Source organism: Onychostoma macrolepis, chromosome 06, assembly GCF_012432095.1.
Source record: "Onychostoma macrolepis isolate SWU-2019 chromosome 06, ASM1243209v1, whole genome shotgun sequence".
NCBI lineage: Eukaryota > Metazoa > Chordata > Actinopteri > Cypriniformes > Cyprinidae > Onychostoma > Onychostoma macrolepis.
This window is the reverse complement of record NC_081160.1, coordinates 17,463,325-17,479,845: the sequence shown is the minus strand read 5'-3', so window position 1 is coordinate 17,479,845 and position 16,521 is coordinate 17,463,325. Positions and strand designations below refer to the sequence as shown.

Below are 16,521 nucleotides of genomic sequence, written 5' to 3'. Positions count from 1 at the left end.
CACTTTTATTTTGCCTCTGTCCTAACTTTTTTTTGGAGTGTGTTGTAGCCATCAACATCAAAATTTGTTTATATTTACAAAATACATTTAAGATGGTCAGTGAAAACATTGGAAATCTTTTCTTTGAGCTTTTGTCAATTATATAAAAGGAAAACGGAATTAACAAATCACAGATTCTTGATTTTACAAAATATCTAAACTTTTTTGGAAGTGGGGTTGTATGTGCTTTTGCACAAGATTAAGATGGGGGAGATCTGTTAATGTTTTGCTATTTTTGGTTTTTGTCCAAAACAATGTCTTATGTCTGCATTTTTGGGGAAGTTACCATTGTGCTGAAGAGTAGAGTTTGCAGGTTAGGTCAAAGATGGGTCTAACAATGTAAAAACTATATAATGCTTTATTTAAAAACCAGTAACTGCAGCTGTTGATGCAGTGGTAGTCGCTCTGATGGTTATGTTAGCACGTGCATGAGTGCTATTGCTGGATAGGTGAAGCACTTAAATTATTACAGTAACACTTACTTGGTAAAACTTCAAGATAATCAGTTTGCATGATTTTGACAAATAAATTAGATCTCTTTTCAAGTAAATACAACTGAAAAATGCCAAGTTGCAATAAATGTTACATTAGTTAGCTCAACTTAAATAAATGAGTTGTTTGGTGTACACCATGTAAATTTAAATTAAAACGAATCAGTTGTTGAAACTAAAAAGTGCTTTTTACTTAGATTTAAGGCAAACGGTGTATGCTTTTTTAAGGTTAAAGTAAGGTTAACTAATTCTATTTTACAGTGCTTTTCTGGTTTCTGAGAGACAGACAGATGCGACAACATCTAGGCTCATATCCCATCCCAGGCTCATATTTGTGACATCGATCCACTGGGATTGGGAGAATTTGGGCTGTACCTCTGCTAAACCACCACTTTGTCATTCTGCCTAAATGACTGCCCCCCTTGACCCTTGGGTGTGGGAATGCAGTTTAGCGGAGAACCAGTCAGATTTCTTGCTCCACTGCAAGCCCTCTTAGGAGCAGCACTCCATTAAGTGCCGTTGATTTAATAATTTCTTGCACTACTCCACTCTTCCACACATTTAGCACACACTAAGGAACATGCCATGTTTTAAAGCAGAGCTTAAATGCACCAAATACACACTATATTTTCAAATAACTGATTTCAAAATACACAGCCAGCATCCATCAAATGCTAAATTGTTATGATGATGATTGTGAATTATTTAATTTCTAGCATGTGCAGAAGACAGGTCTACATTAAAAAATATAGGCCAACATGTACAATGGATTTACTACACACTTTTATAAATATGTACAGTACAGTAAAAATGTCAAATGTACCATTAAATGTAAAAAAAAAAAAAAACTAAACAGTAAATATATAAATGTCTTCCCAGCACATCGTGAGATCTATGGGCAGTGGTCTACTGCCTGCACTGGTGAATGAAATGCTGAGAAAGGACCGGAGTCCTGCCAACTGTCAGGTTATCCTCAATCAGCTTGTACAGGTAAGATTGTGCTTATTCAAATATGGTATTAAATACTACTGTGTGATGATGACAATACAATTTTATTGCAGATATGCAGTGTGAAAGAACTCCTTGATATTTTACTTCAGCAAGTGGAGGACACTGATCCAAATGCCATTGCAGACACCATCACTGTCCTTATGCCTCTTATTCAGTCAGGTAACTGAACAACTGCTGAGGAAAAGAACCTCAGAACAGCTAAAGCCATAATCCTGATGCATCCTGCAAACCAGTATAAAAGAGTGTTTCAACTTAAAAATACAAGCCAAAAATAAACAGAGCTCCCTCTACTGCCACTGAAAGTAATAACACATTTTCTGTTTGTTCCCTACCCAGTGCTGTTGAGAATGAGTGAGTCGAAGGCCCATGGATTGGCTTTGGCACTTGATTCTCTGCAGAAACAGATTTCAAAGCTGCCTGTACCTTACTCAAACAAACAGGAACAGGAAGATGTGTACGGGCTCTGCCGATGCTGCACTGCTGTACTGACCTTTGTACAACCCTTTGTGCAGGAAGTCAAGAATCAAGACACAAACTCAGTGGCCACCAAACTAAGAGCTGCTCTTCTAAAGTTGTATGTTTTAAACCTGCACTTACTAATGCAGTCAATGAGGCACTGACGTAATTGTGTTAAGTCAAGTCAAATGTATTTGTATCGTACTTTTACAATACACATTGTTTCAAACAGTTTTAAAGAAAGTCACAATGTTATGTCTATAATGCCATAGTATATGTCTATAATGCTTTACCACAGAGCAAGTTTTAGGGCTGCCGATATAATGATATGAGTGATCTTCCAGATTTAGATCTAACTATATTGTATTTATAGTGTTAGTATTAAATTTAACAGTGCTGCAGTGACGTCTAAATGTTCAAAGGCTATTAAGATATATATTGGTCGGTATTGTTCTGTTAAGCAATTTAAATGTTGGTTATTTTGTTCAAAACAAAAGCCAGCAATTCTCAAAAAGTATTAATGAAAATATGATCGGTTGACACAAGTCTGAAAAACCCTTAAGTTAAGTTAAGTCGTGACGTATTGTCAAGTATGGTGACCCATACTCGAAATGGTGCTCTGCATTTAACCCATCCAAGTGCACACACACAGCAGTGAGTAGTGAACAAGTGCACACACACACACACACCCGGAGCAGTGGGCAGCCTTGCTCCAGCGCCCGGGGAGCAATTAGGGGTTCAGTGCCTTGCTCAAGGGCACCTTAGTCATGGTATCGAAGGTGGAGAGAGTGCTGTTCATTCACAATCCCCACCTTCAATTCCTGCCGGCGCGAGAATCGAACCAGCAACCTTCAAGTTACAAGCCCGACTCTCTAACCATTAGGCCACGACTACCCCTAAATAATGATAATAATGATAATAAAATTTTTTATTTAATGATAATAAAACATCTAAATAATGATAATAATGATAATGATAATAATGAGATTTAGACAATATTCAGTTTTGTTCTAAGCAAGAGAAACAGTTCTCGGAAACCATCAATGAAGATATGATGGGTTGTATTAAATAAAAAATAACCGATTGTCAGAGTCTGATGTCAGTTAATATTTTGCAAATTAGTAGTCATTCAAGCGACAATGTTGAGAAATATGTAACGCTTTGTTGATTACATGCATGTAATGTTAACCAGTATTTTACCTAATTCTTCACATTTTCCTTTCTTTCTGTAATTGCTCAGTTGCATGAAGAGTCTAAGGGAACCTCTCCTCCAAGTTCAACTGGACAGAGAGGCGAACATGACAGAAATTTCACCCTTGTGGAATTTTGCCACAGAAATAATGGTAATGATCACATAGTCACTTTGTTGTTACTATTAGGCTTAGGTACTGTACTTTTAGAAAAAAGATGACCTGACTTCTGAGTGCTTCTAATACTAGGCAATCCTAGCAGTGATCCAACAATCTCTGCCAAAAATCCTGTTCTACCATCCTTTGAGAGGAAAAGAAGACACAATTTCGGACAAAGATGCTTTTCATCTCAATGAATCAAGAGCTTGCATGGCTTACTTGCTCTTTGTCCAGCTTATTGCCATAGAAGTGTTTCCTGCAGTTTTTAGGTAAGTAGCAGTTAGACCTCAAAAATGTGTGTTTTTTTCCTCATCTCACCATGTGTTTACCAGACTCGAAGACAGTGTGAACTGTTAAGGCCACAGATCTCTTGGGCTTTCAAAAAGGGGTTAAAATACCCTTCACCCGCAGAGTTGACGATCTTGTTTAGTGTGCAAAAACATTATTTGGCACAAAAAGAATTGAGACTTACATCATTTTTTCAATTTGTGGTACACAATAAAAGCCGTTCATGCGATCGCTACACCTTAAATGTAACTGCGCTCTAACAAAAAATTTTAATTTAATATTTCAGCCCTGTTTTCGTCCTGCAGTGTAATATGGAATACATCAATCTTCTTTTAAGTAGGTGTGTAAACAACACAATTTTTATTAGTTAAAAATAAATAAATATAAATACCAAAATGGTGTGCCATGTATTTAGTCTGACTTTCCTTCCTGCTTTTTATCCTTATACAGAAAGGATGAATCATGGATATTGAAAGGACTGGTAGAGTAAACTTCCATCAAAGCATTTATTATTACAGTCATTACAAGAACAGAAAATTATGTTCATGCTTGAATCTTCCGTCTTCTTGTATTTTTTAGGACTTGCATGTTAAAAGTTTGGAAAGAGTAACAGACTGCAGTCTCCCAGTGGAGCTCTTAGAGCTGAAACCGTTTCATGAGGTTCCAAAGGTATGCAGCAATGCTATGTATTATTATAGAATAAAGAAATAATATCACCCACTTCTTAAAACATACATAACTTCTTGGTGGTAAGATCTAAGGATGCACAATATATTGGTTCCATATCAGTAATCAGCCAATATTAGATTTTTTTTTTTTAACTGATTGGTAGAATGATTTCCAGGATTTCCTTGGTAAAAACAAGAATGTTTACTGTTTTAACGACAGTGCTTATTTACAAGAGAACTTTTGTTATTTGTTCACAGAATTTAATTACAATTATGATTGACTGTCCTATCCAGCATTTGGTAAGTATGGATGAGACACAACTTGCTTTTACAAGTAAATCTGATCTGTTAAAGCCAGTTTTTGTTTGCGGTAATTTGCCCTCTTTCATTCAGAGAGGAAAAAGCCTTGTGGTGTTCCAGCTCTTTATAGAGAAGCTTAATGGTGAAGCAAAGCACACATTTTTCAGGTATGGTATCTAGTAGTGATGCACGATCATGATTTTTTATGGTCGATTCCGATACCGATTTTTTACAAGCAAACCGGCCGATTCCGATACCGATTTTATTTATTTATTTTTTTAAATCAAGCAACAAACAAGAAAGCATGAAAGTATACATAAACAAGATTTTTATTTGGTATTTAACAGGCCAAACTGGGTTTTGGCTATTAAAAATAACTGTAACCATCTGAAATTAACAGCAGTAACTGCACAGTAGGTAAGCTACATTCAATACAAACATAGGTACTGACAAAAGCATTTAGCTTTTGTTTTTAAATTGGGTTGAATCTATAAACTGACCTTAAATGAATACATTAACTGTAACCATGTAATTTTAAAGGCAATAACTGCATAGTTCCACAATCCAAACAGCACAACCAAAACACATTCAACACTTCAAACAAAGATGTTACTTAATCAGCATTCAGCATTTATTTTCATTTTTAAATTTGGTGTAAAGAAAAAAAGGTCTTTAACAGTGAAACTAAATAAAACCAAAGTTGTCTATATGAATATATTATTCCAAAATGTTAAATCAAATAATGTTTAGTACAAGGAGTAACACAAAGATTCTACAGCAGGTGCTTTTTAAATCAAATTAAGTTAATGTAATTTTAAGGTAAAATTAAAAAATAGGCCTAATCATCCTCTATCTTACAGAACTGATGTTTACTTCTGGCTTTTCAAAAGTGCATGCGAGTTCTTCTTTACAAAAACAAGCATTTCAGCTTTGTCACAAATTAGTCTGTTTGGTTTCTCATCCAACACGTGAGAAGCGGAGCTGAACAAACGTTCACTGTCTATGCTTGTGCAGGGCGCGGACAGGTACGCTCGCGCAACTTCAGCCAGCGCAGGAAAGCGGCTCTTATTTATCCGCGATTAACTTGTCCTTTGCAGGCATTGCAGATTGCAATCTTCACGTCCTGCGCACAGATTTCGAAATACTTCCACACAAATAACATGTTCGCGAATGATTAGGCTTACAAATGTAGTCTGTGCACCCGGGCGCACTTCCGGAAAAATCGGCCGGTTGCTGATCGCACATTATAAGCAAAAACCGGCCGGTTCCGATTTATGGCCGGTCAACCGGTGCATCCCTAGTATCTAGAAAGTTTAAATATATATATTTAATTAAAACCGCTATCAATATGTGAATGCAATATTCTGGTTTACATGAATATAAAAAGTAGAACATTTTCGTCTTGGTGTTAATTGCTTATTCTGCCTTTGTTGAATGCTCTAAGACGCATCATGAAGACTAGCCATCATGCAGGTGTAGAAAGTACCATCATCAAAAACATTAAGAATCAAGTGGAACGGTGCAGAAAGGTAGTGCACAAAACATTGCTTATCTGTCTGCTTGTCCAAGTGACAGGATTTAGATCAACACTGAATCACTAATGTTAGAAATATTTTTCTCTTTTGCTATTAAAGTCAGCCTACGAAGACAGCTGGTTTGAGGGGACTCCGCTCATCTCACTGCTCAGAGATACTCTCATTCTCCCACAGGGCCATGAAACCGACTTGCTACATGGGATGGACAGGTAAAGAAAACCTGTATTTTTACAAAGACCTTAAAGGAAAACAATCGCCTGACGAGCTGCTAAACGCATCTTGATGGATCTAATCAAGTTTTATATCAACAAATCATTGGCATGAATCGTAACCCAAGTACAGACTCCACGTATGGCAGCTGTCTCTATTTTAAATGTTAGATCTCCTACTAACAAGATACAATCCATCCCTAACCATAATTTATTTATGAGTGTAGTCCAGGTTTACTGCCATGATCCCACAATACAGAACAGATGGTGAGCAGTCCAATATTTTGAGGCAGATCCTGTGTCATTCCTAAAATGATACTAAAACCTGAGTGATTGACATACCTCGTCTGAATAATCTGCCCCTGATAAATTACTTAGGCCTTCCTTCATCCTGCTGATATGCAAATGGTAAACCTGTCAGCTTTTACCACAACATGCACCTGTTCTGCATAACTCACTCTGTATTAGGCAAAAGAGATATCTTAGGACTAATTTTGACTATAATCAAAAAAAAGTATGCGTGTTGTTTTTTGTTTTTGTTTTGTTTTTCCATATTCATATTTTCTTCATTGTTTTAAAGGGTGATGGAGTCTCTGAATCTTCTGCGGTATTTATTGATACAGGAAAGAACATTTTCTGTAAGATTTTTACAGCATTTTGTCAAAACACAACTACATATAACATTACACTTATATTTTCATCATGTTCTATTAATAAGACCCACTCTGTTATTTTCAGACTGGAATATGGACAGACCTGTGCCACATTGCAGACAGTTACACGAAATTATTACGACTATGTCTAAGCATGTCAAAATCATACTATGGTACAGAGTTGAGAAGACTTAAAGAGGACAAAAAGATCAAGGCTAAAGGTAATCCATGCTTTGAATCCTTTCTCTGTTAAATAGTAATTATTATATAGTGAAGAAAATGGATTTTGACTTGTAGTAACATTGTTTTTTCCCAACAGAATTTAAGGAGGCCTCTGGGAAGAGATCAGTTCAGAGCTTGATTGTGAAAACGGAGATGCTTGGCAACATGCCATGTGAGGCACAGGATAAGGTTAGATGATCAGTTCTACTTATCTGAATTCAGTTTTAAAATAGTGACAGTAAATCATAAAACAAAATGTACTAAACATATCATTTGCAGGTCTTGCAGTGTGCCCTGGTCACATATGACTTAATGGAAAGCCTTGTGGTCCGTATAGAGGAAATCATTGAAGACAGTCAAAAATGAAATGGGGACAATTGCTGCTTTCTGAACTGAATAATGTGTTTATAAATTTATTTATTTACCTTCTCTGTAGCATGTCATGTTTGTAATGATAAAGATCAATGTGAGAGCTACAATATCAATATTTTCAATACTATTCTGTATTCTGACTTTGAAGACTTTTCCAGCACAAATAAAAGGTGGACATTTTTCCTCAGACTATGTTTATACTTTGTTCTTAATAGTTTATGAACTATTTTGAAAGAAAACGTTTTTTAAGGCTAAACAACAAAGTATGAATGGCAAAAAAACAGTTTTGACACAACTTACTATGAAACAATACTGACATCTGCTGTTCAAAACAAGTATAGTAAGCTATAAGAACATGAATGGAGAGGAACAGAGTAAATCTCACTAGAACTGCATCTCTTGAAGCATCCCCCAAACTGGGCTATGATCAATGATGTGAGTACAAGCCAAAGACATCTGATCTCTCAAATTCGCCACATTGGGTTTACTTGTGGCCTGGAATAAAAAGGCCAATAAAAGTTTTGTATGCACCATGTTAGTAATAAACTTCTTATATATAAAATTTTCCTATGCATGCTTGTGACAGTGAGCACTGTCCTTGACGTTAAATTAAAATGAACATTAAAAGCCCATAATTAACCTCGATACAGCATTCACTATAAGATTAAAACATTTCTAGAAAATTATAATAATTAACAAAGCATGTGAATCATTCACACTGAATTGTAGAAAGACATCACAGCTTACCTTAGCAATGACCAGAATTCCCTTCACTACATCAGCAGTACTGTGCACAGGTATGACTCTGAGCTTACAGCCAAGAAATCTGTAGCAAAAATAAAACATCAGAGTTAAGCCATATTATCACATACTGTACTTGTATTTGTCCAACTCGGTAGACTAAAAGAATTTTGAAATTAAACAGTCCTCACTGCTGGTGTGGTTCATTAGTTATTAATTATATTACTCTTTTTGTGTTTTTTTAATAATTAGGCCACACAGGCATCTTATTCTGAGTCTGAGTAGATCTTAGTCTGAGTGGCTCTCCAGACGCCATCCCTAGAACCCTTTGGTCATGTAAGTATGTATGGGGTGCTTGCTTTCAAAATAAGGTTGTACATTTGTAGTTTTCAATTCATTATGCACCTGTTTTGCACTGATGATAAAATCTCCCACTCCCTTTTTCCGTAAACTGGGGCTTGAAGCAGAAGAAAACTGTTTCTATGGACCTGCACAAATTTCTCAATTCTCTCAAAATATTCTGCATTCTCAAGCTTAGCTGGAAACTCCTCCGATGTGACCAGCAAGAAAGCTGTACCTGCGCAACAGAAAAGTGACAGGAAGGCAAAAAACGTTTAGCTTTTTACTTCTGCTGATTGTACTCTGACTACAAAATGTTTGAAGTTGTTCAAAGTGTTAATTTGTGAACATTATAGCAATGTATAAAACATGTACGAATCATAAACTTTTGTTGATCACAGAGCTTATTTTCTGCAGCAATCCAAAAGCCAATGGAAAAATGTTTTTGTCTAGGACAGGGGTCTAGTGAGTGAGGAATAAAATAGTTTAGAGAGCTACTTGTTTGAGATATATATATAAGTGAAAGTGACGTGGCATACCCTTACTCGGAATTTGTGCTCTGCATTTAACCCATCCTAAGTGAACACACACCGTGAACACACACCCGGAGCAGTGGGCAGCCATTTATGCTGCGGCGCCCAGGGAGCAGTTGGGGGTTCGGTGCCTTGCTCAAGGGCACCTCAGTCGTGGTATTGAAGGTGGAGAGAGCACTGTAAATTCACTCCCCCCTTTGGGTTACAAGTCCGACTCTCTAACCATTAGGCAACGACTATAATTCAACAATCTATGCTAATTAAATTTATAGAAATATAAATATTCATATCCCTGAATATTTTACTGCCATATTATATATATTTCGATATTTATCACAATATTCATTTACCATTAATGGGGAAGGAAATGCTTTCCATTTGTTTGTTAGATAGACCTTAAGAATGAAGGTAAACATAACTTTGTTTACAATTAAACATAGAGTAGCTACCTTTTAATTAGGTCCTCATGAAATACATTGTGAATTAAGAAACCTTTAACAGTTTAATCAATCTTTTTAAAAATAAATGTAATCAAAAAATAAATTTGCAACGAAAAGTTTTTTTTTTGTGTAATGCTGCTGTATAAATTAATGAAATAAAAACCTGGTTGTATGATATTTCTTTAAAAATTACATTATTATTACTTTGAAAAGTAATATATTAGTATACAAAAGTATACAGTAGTAATATATTTCTGTCATAATTTCCTCAAGTTAAAACAAACATTTATTTTGACTGTTTGTCCTCATATATTGATAAGCAGACACAGAAAACGCTGTGAAACTGTGTCATTCCTTCACAGTACACGCGGAGACATGCAGAACATGCAGACATATTAACCACAATTCCAATTCAGCCCTAATTCAGACTATTTATGTGACGTGCTTGGCGGGTGACTCACAGATTCTTGGGGCCTGTCCCATGAAACCGGTTTAGCTGGCTAGCCAGGTAAGTTTCAGTTTAGTTTGCGCCAACTGGGTTTTAGGTACCATGAAAGTGGCTTGGCTTTTAGCAGTGTTCATCGCCATAGTAACTTACGCTCCACAGCTAACCTGCTCCGGGGCAGGTTATGTTCTGGTTTAGAGATCTCAAACCGAAATTTGACCAATCAGCTTCAAGCAAAGTGACACATCTCTGAGGCAATAAAGCCACTCCAGTTTCTATTATTCCAAATTAAAGGACGCTACATAGTAAAACATTTTTAAAGATAAAATCATCTGATTTTTAGAGATGATTAATTTTTATAATTATTTTATATAATTTATATAATTATTATACCCTTAATCCATTACACAAGCCAGCTTAGTTTAATAGTAATTATTAAGCTTTTTATTTAAAATCAATGTAAACATATAGATAGTATGCAATATAAATAAGTTTTAGAATCAATAGCTTTAAACATGACTATATATATGAGCTTAGATTTTAAGTGTTTTTATACCTATAAATATTATCAACTTTATAAACTAAATTTACAACTTTTACTTGCACTTATATGGTAAGATGTTATCTTTAAGTTTTCCTCTTTCATGGACAGATCGTTTCATGATTGTGCTGTGTAAATGTGTTTAAATTCTTCATATTGTTCAATCTTTTAATCTTCGCACTGACTCTCTCACAAGAAGTGAATCATAGTTTTAAGGCATGTGATTGGCTGCTCATTACTTATGTCACATTTTCATGTGCACGTGCTCCATTAACTCAGGATCAAGCCTGAGTTGACAGAGAAAGTTGATGATCAGCTTCATGGTACCAACAATGCCGGATTGGACTGGTTTGGTTTTGTCAACTCAAAACTTATCCTGTAACCCTGAGTTTGTTCAGCCACCATCATGGTACAGGCCCCAGACCCGTTGGGTATTGGTCACCTATTTCAAGTCTTGCGGTCTCTACTAATGAGCTGATGAGCTGGAATCAGGTGTGTTTGATTAATAAGGAGAAAACATGCAGTGTTTGGGGGCAGCAGTCTAGGCTGCTGACTTATGAGGCAATGACTTGGCAGGCAGCGTTTTTGCACGAAGGCACCTCACGAAACTGATTTCGGACAGGCTTCTGAGGCAGCTTAATGATCTACAACAAAATAGAACGAGTTTTGGTGATAACTAAACAAATATTTAATTACTATAACTAATTTCTGGCTAGAAATAACATCAAAAGAGCAAAAAGTTAATCAGAAATATACATTTACGCACCAAAGGCAGCGAAGGATACATCTATGCTGCCTTCAAAAATCGATCAGATGAAGGTATCTCATGAGACAGGAAGTGAAGCTAACTTTGGATTTGGACGAGCCTTGATGCCTTCCTACCTTGGAATGTGATTTAATGATTAGACCGTAACAAACAACAAAAAAAGCTCCATTCACAATGAAAAAAGATTAAGAAAATACTAAATTTACCTCTCCTACAAGCAGAGTTTCTCGAATATCTTCGAAGCTAGCTACACATCCTTAAAAGCTAACTTACACTTGCTTAAAAGGCGCGGGTAAAATGGTTCGCATTGATAATGACAGTTTAAACTTGCAGGGCGTTGATGTTCTCTTGTCCTTAGCCTATAAATGAATCCTATTAAACTATTTCTACATTGGAATGGAACAATTTTATTAGCGGAACCTGTACATTCGTTCAATTATTTGATTGGAAAAAAAGAGGGCAATTCAGTAGGACATCTTCTTGATAAAGGGATTAAATTTACTGATAAAATTTAACTCCTTTCTACCTGACAAGGGGCAAACAAAGGAAGAGGACAGAATGCTGTCCGAGCGGCGAATCCTGTGCCGCTGCGCTAGAAGAATCTGCGAGGCTTCATCACACTGCAAAAACAACACGAAAATATAAATGGATAAGTGCATAAATAGCCGAGAGTAAAGGGGTTTAATCAGTTAGTAGGCTATTATCAAAAAATAGTAAAGCAGTATTTTTCCTCAAACCTGAGGTGAGGTGCTGATTATCAGTGTTGTTTTCCAAGAGGTGTTTTTATCGATTGCCATTTCCAGTTGATATTCGGTTGTGGTGCTACAGTTTTAAAATTTAAACCGACACACCAGTGACCACACGGGCACAAACTGGGACATGTTAAATCCTTTTTTTTTTTTTCACTCAAATTGTTATGCTCATGATACAATTTATTGGATACATATATTACAAAAATGCAAATTAAAATAATTTTTTAAGCTTGTCTCTTTTTTTTAAAAGACATAATCGATTTTTTCCCCCGTCATACAAATAGCTGAATGTGTATATTTTATCAGAATTAACCTTTTCTTGTTTTTATTAACTGTTTTTAATCACCCAGTTTTATTTAATTGGCAATCATTTAATTGTATGTAATTAATGTGTTCATGCCAAAATTACTAATTGTTTAACATTGTTACATTTCAAGGCAGGTACTGCATACATTCAAATTTATCATTATTTTAAAACACTATAAGAACACAAGAAATACATAAGGGTTGCATAGTCAGGTAGCCCACTACTTCAACCACTAGTTGGCGAACAGGAACACCAGTTTCTCCAGGCCAGGTGTTGTGCCGAATTTCGACTGCCCTCTGCATGCCCGCGCATGACGTCATTTGTTGATATCGGCGCGGCCAATGAATTTAATGCATGTTTGTGTTGCCCTTTCATTTTCATTTTATTTATTTTATGTAGTCATTGCATCCTTATGTGGGTAAACATTGTTTGTTAAATGCATTGAGAACATACTAATTTTTTTTTTTTAAATATCGAATACAGTTTTGCACTGTTCTTAAAAGCTTTTTGAAACCAATAATTTTCACCCGTTACACCCTCAAAAATATAAAACAAAGTATGTTCTTGACAAATTCAAACAAATAATGTTTATCCACATAAGAATGCAGTAATTACATAAAACATCACCTTTGCAAGTGACTCTCCCAGTTTGTCAGCTTGTGAACTTGCACACAGCCACTACAAAACTGTTTAAACTTCTAGGTATTTGATTTTGGTTGTCACGTGACAGTGTGTTAGTCTAATAGGCTAAGTGTGACACACAATCTCTGATTCCCCTTTGAGAACATGGGAAGGTAGATTTTTATGACGACAACAAAAAACAACAACTGAATTTACATTTAAATGTTTCCAAAAAATAAACAATTGACTTCTTTATACTTGTTGAACACGCTTTTTTATTTGGACATTTCTACCATGTGCCTGCTGAAGCAGAAGCGAGTGTCCAGCGCGTGAGACTGTTTTCATGGTAACTAGATATATTGTGAATGGAATTCTACAAAACTACAGAGAAATCATTAAATAATCATGCAGTGTAATAAAATATTTAAATTTTCTGCCAGTATACTTCCTGTAACCGTTTACGGATACTTCCTTAACCCTAAAACAACAAAAATCTATAAATAATTTAAAATACAGTATACCTGTGAATAAATCAATATGGAAAATTTTGCATATTAACACAAAAATCCCTTTTTTTTTTATTTATTATTATTTTTTTTTACAGATTTTTCTGTGTAGCATTTTAACTAACTACCAATACACGGCATGAAGGTAACATTTTTCAGAACGTGTAGTTTTGCTTTTAAAAAAGAAAAAAACACAAAAAATGTCATTGTAAAAAAACCCCAAACAAACAACAATAAAAAAACAAACAAACAAACAAACAAACAAACAACAACAACAAAAACGGTGATGTCACTGTGTCAGTCAACAAGAAATCTACCTGGACATTTTTTTCACACTCTGTAACAGAAGGTGGCACTAATGTCAGTTTAAGGATTTTTTTCCTTGGCTGGCAACACCGTAAAAGCAAAAAAACAAGGATGTATGCAAAAAAAAAAAAAAAAAGCATGCATACATCCTTGTCATGTTGACATGCTTATTTTTCTTAAAGCAAACCAGCGAGCCATGACCGCGAGTCCACGACCAAAGACAGTATGTTTCAGGAGGATTATTGCGGTGGATAGACTACACAAATTTTGGTGTTACTCAATTATTAACTATTTCGGACCAGTTGACTGAAGATCCAAGTGATGTCAATACAGATCTGTGTAACACTAAAATAAGGTCACATTAGATAACATTAATTATTGCATTAACTAACATTAACAATAAGCAATACATTTGTTACAGTATTTTATTTTTGTTAACATTCACTAACTGCTTGTTGTTAATGCTAATTAATTTTCATTAAATAATGTTAGCAGATACAACTTTTGATTTTAAAAATGTATTGGTAAATATTTAAATTAACAGTAACTAAGACTAATAATAGCTTTAGATGTAGTTTTCATTGTTAATTCATGTAAACTTAAGCAGTTCATGTTATTATAAAGTGTTAGATCTGTTATTGCGTGCACATATTTTTCAACATAGATGTGGATGTTAAGGTTATAATATTGCATGTCAGTCTATAACATGTTACTTTAAATCAAAAATAAAATTATTTTAAGTAATAATTTAATGTTTTATAAATACATGTAAAAGATTAAGTGTTGTAAACCTTGGGCATCGGTTTAATAAACATCAGCAAACTGTTTGTTTCATTTTTTTATGGTAACAAAAATCTTGAGTACTTGAGTGACTCGATTATTGTTGATTATTAAGTAATCAACTTAGTAATTTAGTAATAATTTAGTTAATTATTAATCAGAATGCACATTTGGAGCATTGCAGCAGGTTCATATTGCATGTTAATGCTGAGCATGTGCTTCGTTGTTTTAATCAACAGGTGCACTTTTGCTGTTACCAGAAATGCCTGAGTCATATTAATGCTGTGTTCTTGACAACTCCAAATTCAGATTTTTACCACATCCAGCTTGGAAATAAAGCCAGGAACACCACTTGCAGTCAGACATCTGACCTGTTAACTCAGGGTAAATTGATCAACTCAAACTTTAGCGTGACACGTCATTGGACATCACTGCTTCCAAAGTGCATAGTGTGGAGCTACCTTATGTCAAACTTTAAAAAAAACAAACAAAAAAAACATTAAATATTATGTGTTTTAAAAGCTACTTTAATTTTTGCTTTTAAGCAACAGTTTTCAAAATGAATGGCATCATTTTTTTTCTTTTCTGGTTTTGCCATAATTGACAAAAACACAAAATGCTTTCAATGTGTCATGCGGTCAGTACGTTAATGTGACGTGTGATTAACTGGAACTCACTGGGTTTGTAAGTGGGACATTTTTTATTTATTTTCTATTTTTTTATTGCAATAATAAAGAACAAAGATTACATTAACTACACAGCAAAATCTCCAGTGTTGAAATCCTAGTGTTAAGGACTTTTAGAGTAAAGTGTTAAAGTTGTGGTGTTGAACTTTAGGGGATTAACACTAGCTAGTGTAAACAGCACCCTCTGGCCGCTGTAAATACGCAGAGAAACTCTTATAACACTCTGTTGAGTGTTATTAGTCACATCCGGGACATTTGCTCGTGTGCGCGCTTGACCCATCTGGAATATTTTTCACAGACGCCATGTTCTTAGACTCGAGATGCGGAGCATAATGAGAACGGAAAACAGCGAAATTAGGTGTTTAATCTTAATCACAATATGTGTTTTGTAATATCATATCGTTTTTTAGCGATATTTATAAGGTGTGTGCGCTTAAACGTTTTTTTAAAGATATTTCTTCCACTCGCGAGGCGGACCAGACGAGGACGTTTCTTTTTAAAAGGGAAACTCCGAAAGTGAAAGTGTTTTATCTCATTTATATGCATTTCACAACATCATATTGATTTATAGCGATATTTATGTGTTGTGCGCTCTAAACCTTTCTCAGAGAGACATTTTCTTTCACTGGAGATGCGGAGCAGACGGGGAAGTTGGTCTTCTCGAGGAAAACACTGAGTGAGTTAAATTGTTCGTCATTCAAAGTGATTTTGTGCCCTCACAAGTCTTGAAATATGGCACATGAGTCAGATGAACTACTTTAGACACTTTATTATCTTTTTTTTAAAACATGAACGTGTTTTGTGTTGAGCAAATGTGAATGGTATAGGTTTGGAATTACAATTTTATGTTAATTGTTCCTTTAATATTGTTACAGATGGTTCATGCTGGCTTAACAGAAAAATCGAAAGGAGGTGATGTGCTTGAAGAGTATGAAGCCACCAATACATTAAGTGGGATGAGAAGAGCTTTGTTAGGACACATACCAGATACATGGGTAAGCCACAATTGCATATTTTAAGATTATTGATTGTCATGCTTAATTTTTTGATTATTAAACAATAATAATAAAGAGTCTGATCTCCTTCTAAAAATGTTTCTTAAAAAATGCATCAAATGTAGGTTTTTGGTATGCTTGCATTATTTATTTTATGTGCTGTCCCATTT

General features: G+C 35.1%; 2 protein-coding genes across 2 annotated transcripts; one reads left to right on the top strand and one right to left on the bottom strand.

Annotated features, from left to right (window-relative positions):
* The first annotated feature begins 1,406 nt into the window (after nt 1-1,406).
* Nucleotides 1,407-7,639, top strand: glmnb (glomulin, FKBP associated protein b). The gene is made up of 16 exons (XM_058777854.1): nt 1,407-1,520; nt 1,592-1,700; nt 1,878-2,115; nt 3,238-3,340; nt 3,437-3,615; nt 3,921-3,974; nt 4,085-4,115; nt 4,214-4,303; nt 4,561-4,602; nt 4,696-4,769; nt 6,047-6,131; nt 6,237-6,346; nt 6,927-6,984; nt 7,085-7,220; nt 7,319-7,410; nt 7,501-7,639. The coding sequence occupies exons 1-16, from the start codon at nt 1,425-1,427 to the stop codon at nt 7,585-7,587; spliced, it is 1,584 nt and encodes a 527-aa protein (XP_058633837.1). The 5' UTR covers nt 1,407-1,424; the 3' UTR covers nt 7,588-7,639.
* On the bottom strand, nt 7,267-12,289 carry LOC131541872 (protein SPO16 homolog). Its single transcript, XM_058777855.1, has 5 exons — nt 12,136-12,289; nt 11,925-12,018; nt 8,740-8,911; nt 8,341-8,419; nt 7,267-8,088 (listed from the first exon to the last, which is right to left on the bottom strand). The coding sequence occupies exons 1-5, from the start codon at nt 12,193-12,195 to the stop codon at nt 7,978-7,980; spliced, it is 516 nt and encodes a 171-aa protein (XP_058633838.1). The 5' UTR covers nt 12,196-12,289; the 3' UTR covers nt 7,267-7,977.
* Nucleotides 12,290-16,521: the final 4,232 nt, after the last annotated feature.

Coding starts and splice junctions, on each gene's coding strand:
- glmnb (XM_058777854.1), top strand. CDS start 1,425: ATGGGCAGTGGTCTACTGCCTGCACTGGTGAATGAAATGCTGAGAAAG. Junction 3,341..3,436: donor ATTTTGCCACAGAAATAATG/GTAATGATCACA, acceptor TTCTAATACTAG/GCAATCCTAGCAGTGATCCA. Junction 4,116..4,213: donor CATGGATATTGAAAGGACTG/GTAGAGTAAACT, acceptor TGTATTTTTTAG/GACTTGCATGTTAAAAGTTT.
- LOC131541872 (XM_058777855.1), bottom strand. CDS start 12,195: ATGGCAATCGATAAAAACACCTCTTGGAAAACAACACTGATAATCAGC. Junction 8,420..8,739: donor TTATCATCAGTGCAAAACAG/GTGCATAATGAA, acceptor TTTTTGCTACAG/ATTTCTTGGCTGTAAGCTCA. Junction 8,089..8,340: donor GAATTCTGGTCATTGCTAAG/GTAAGCTGTGAT, acceptor TTTTTATTCCAG/GCCACAAGTAAACCCAATGT.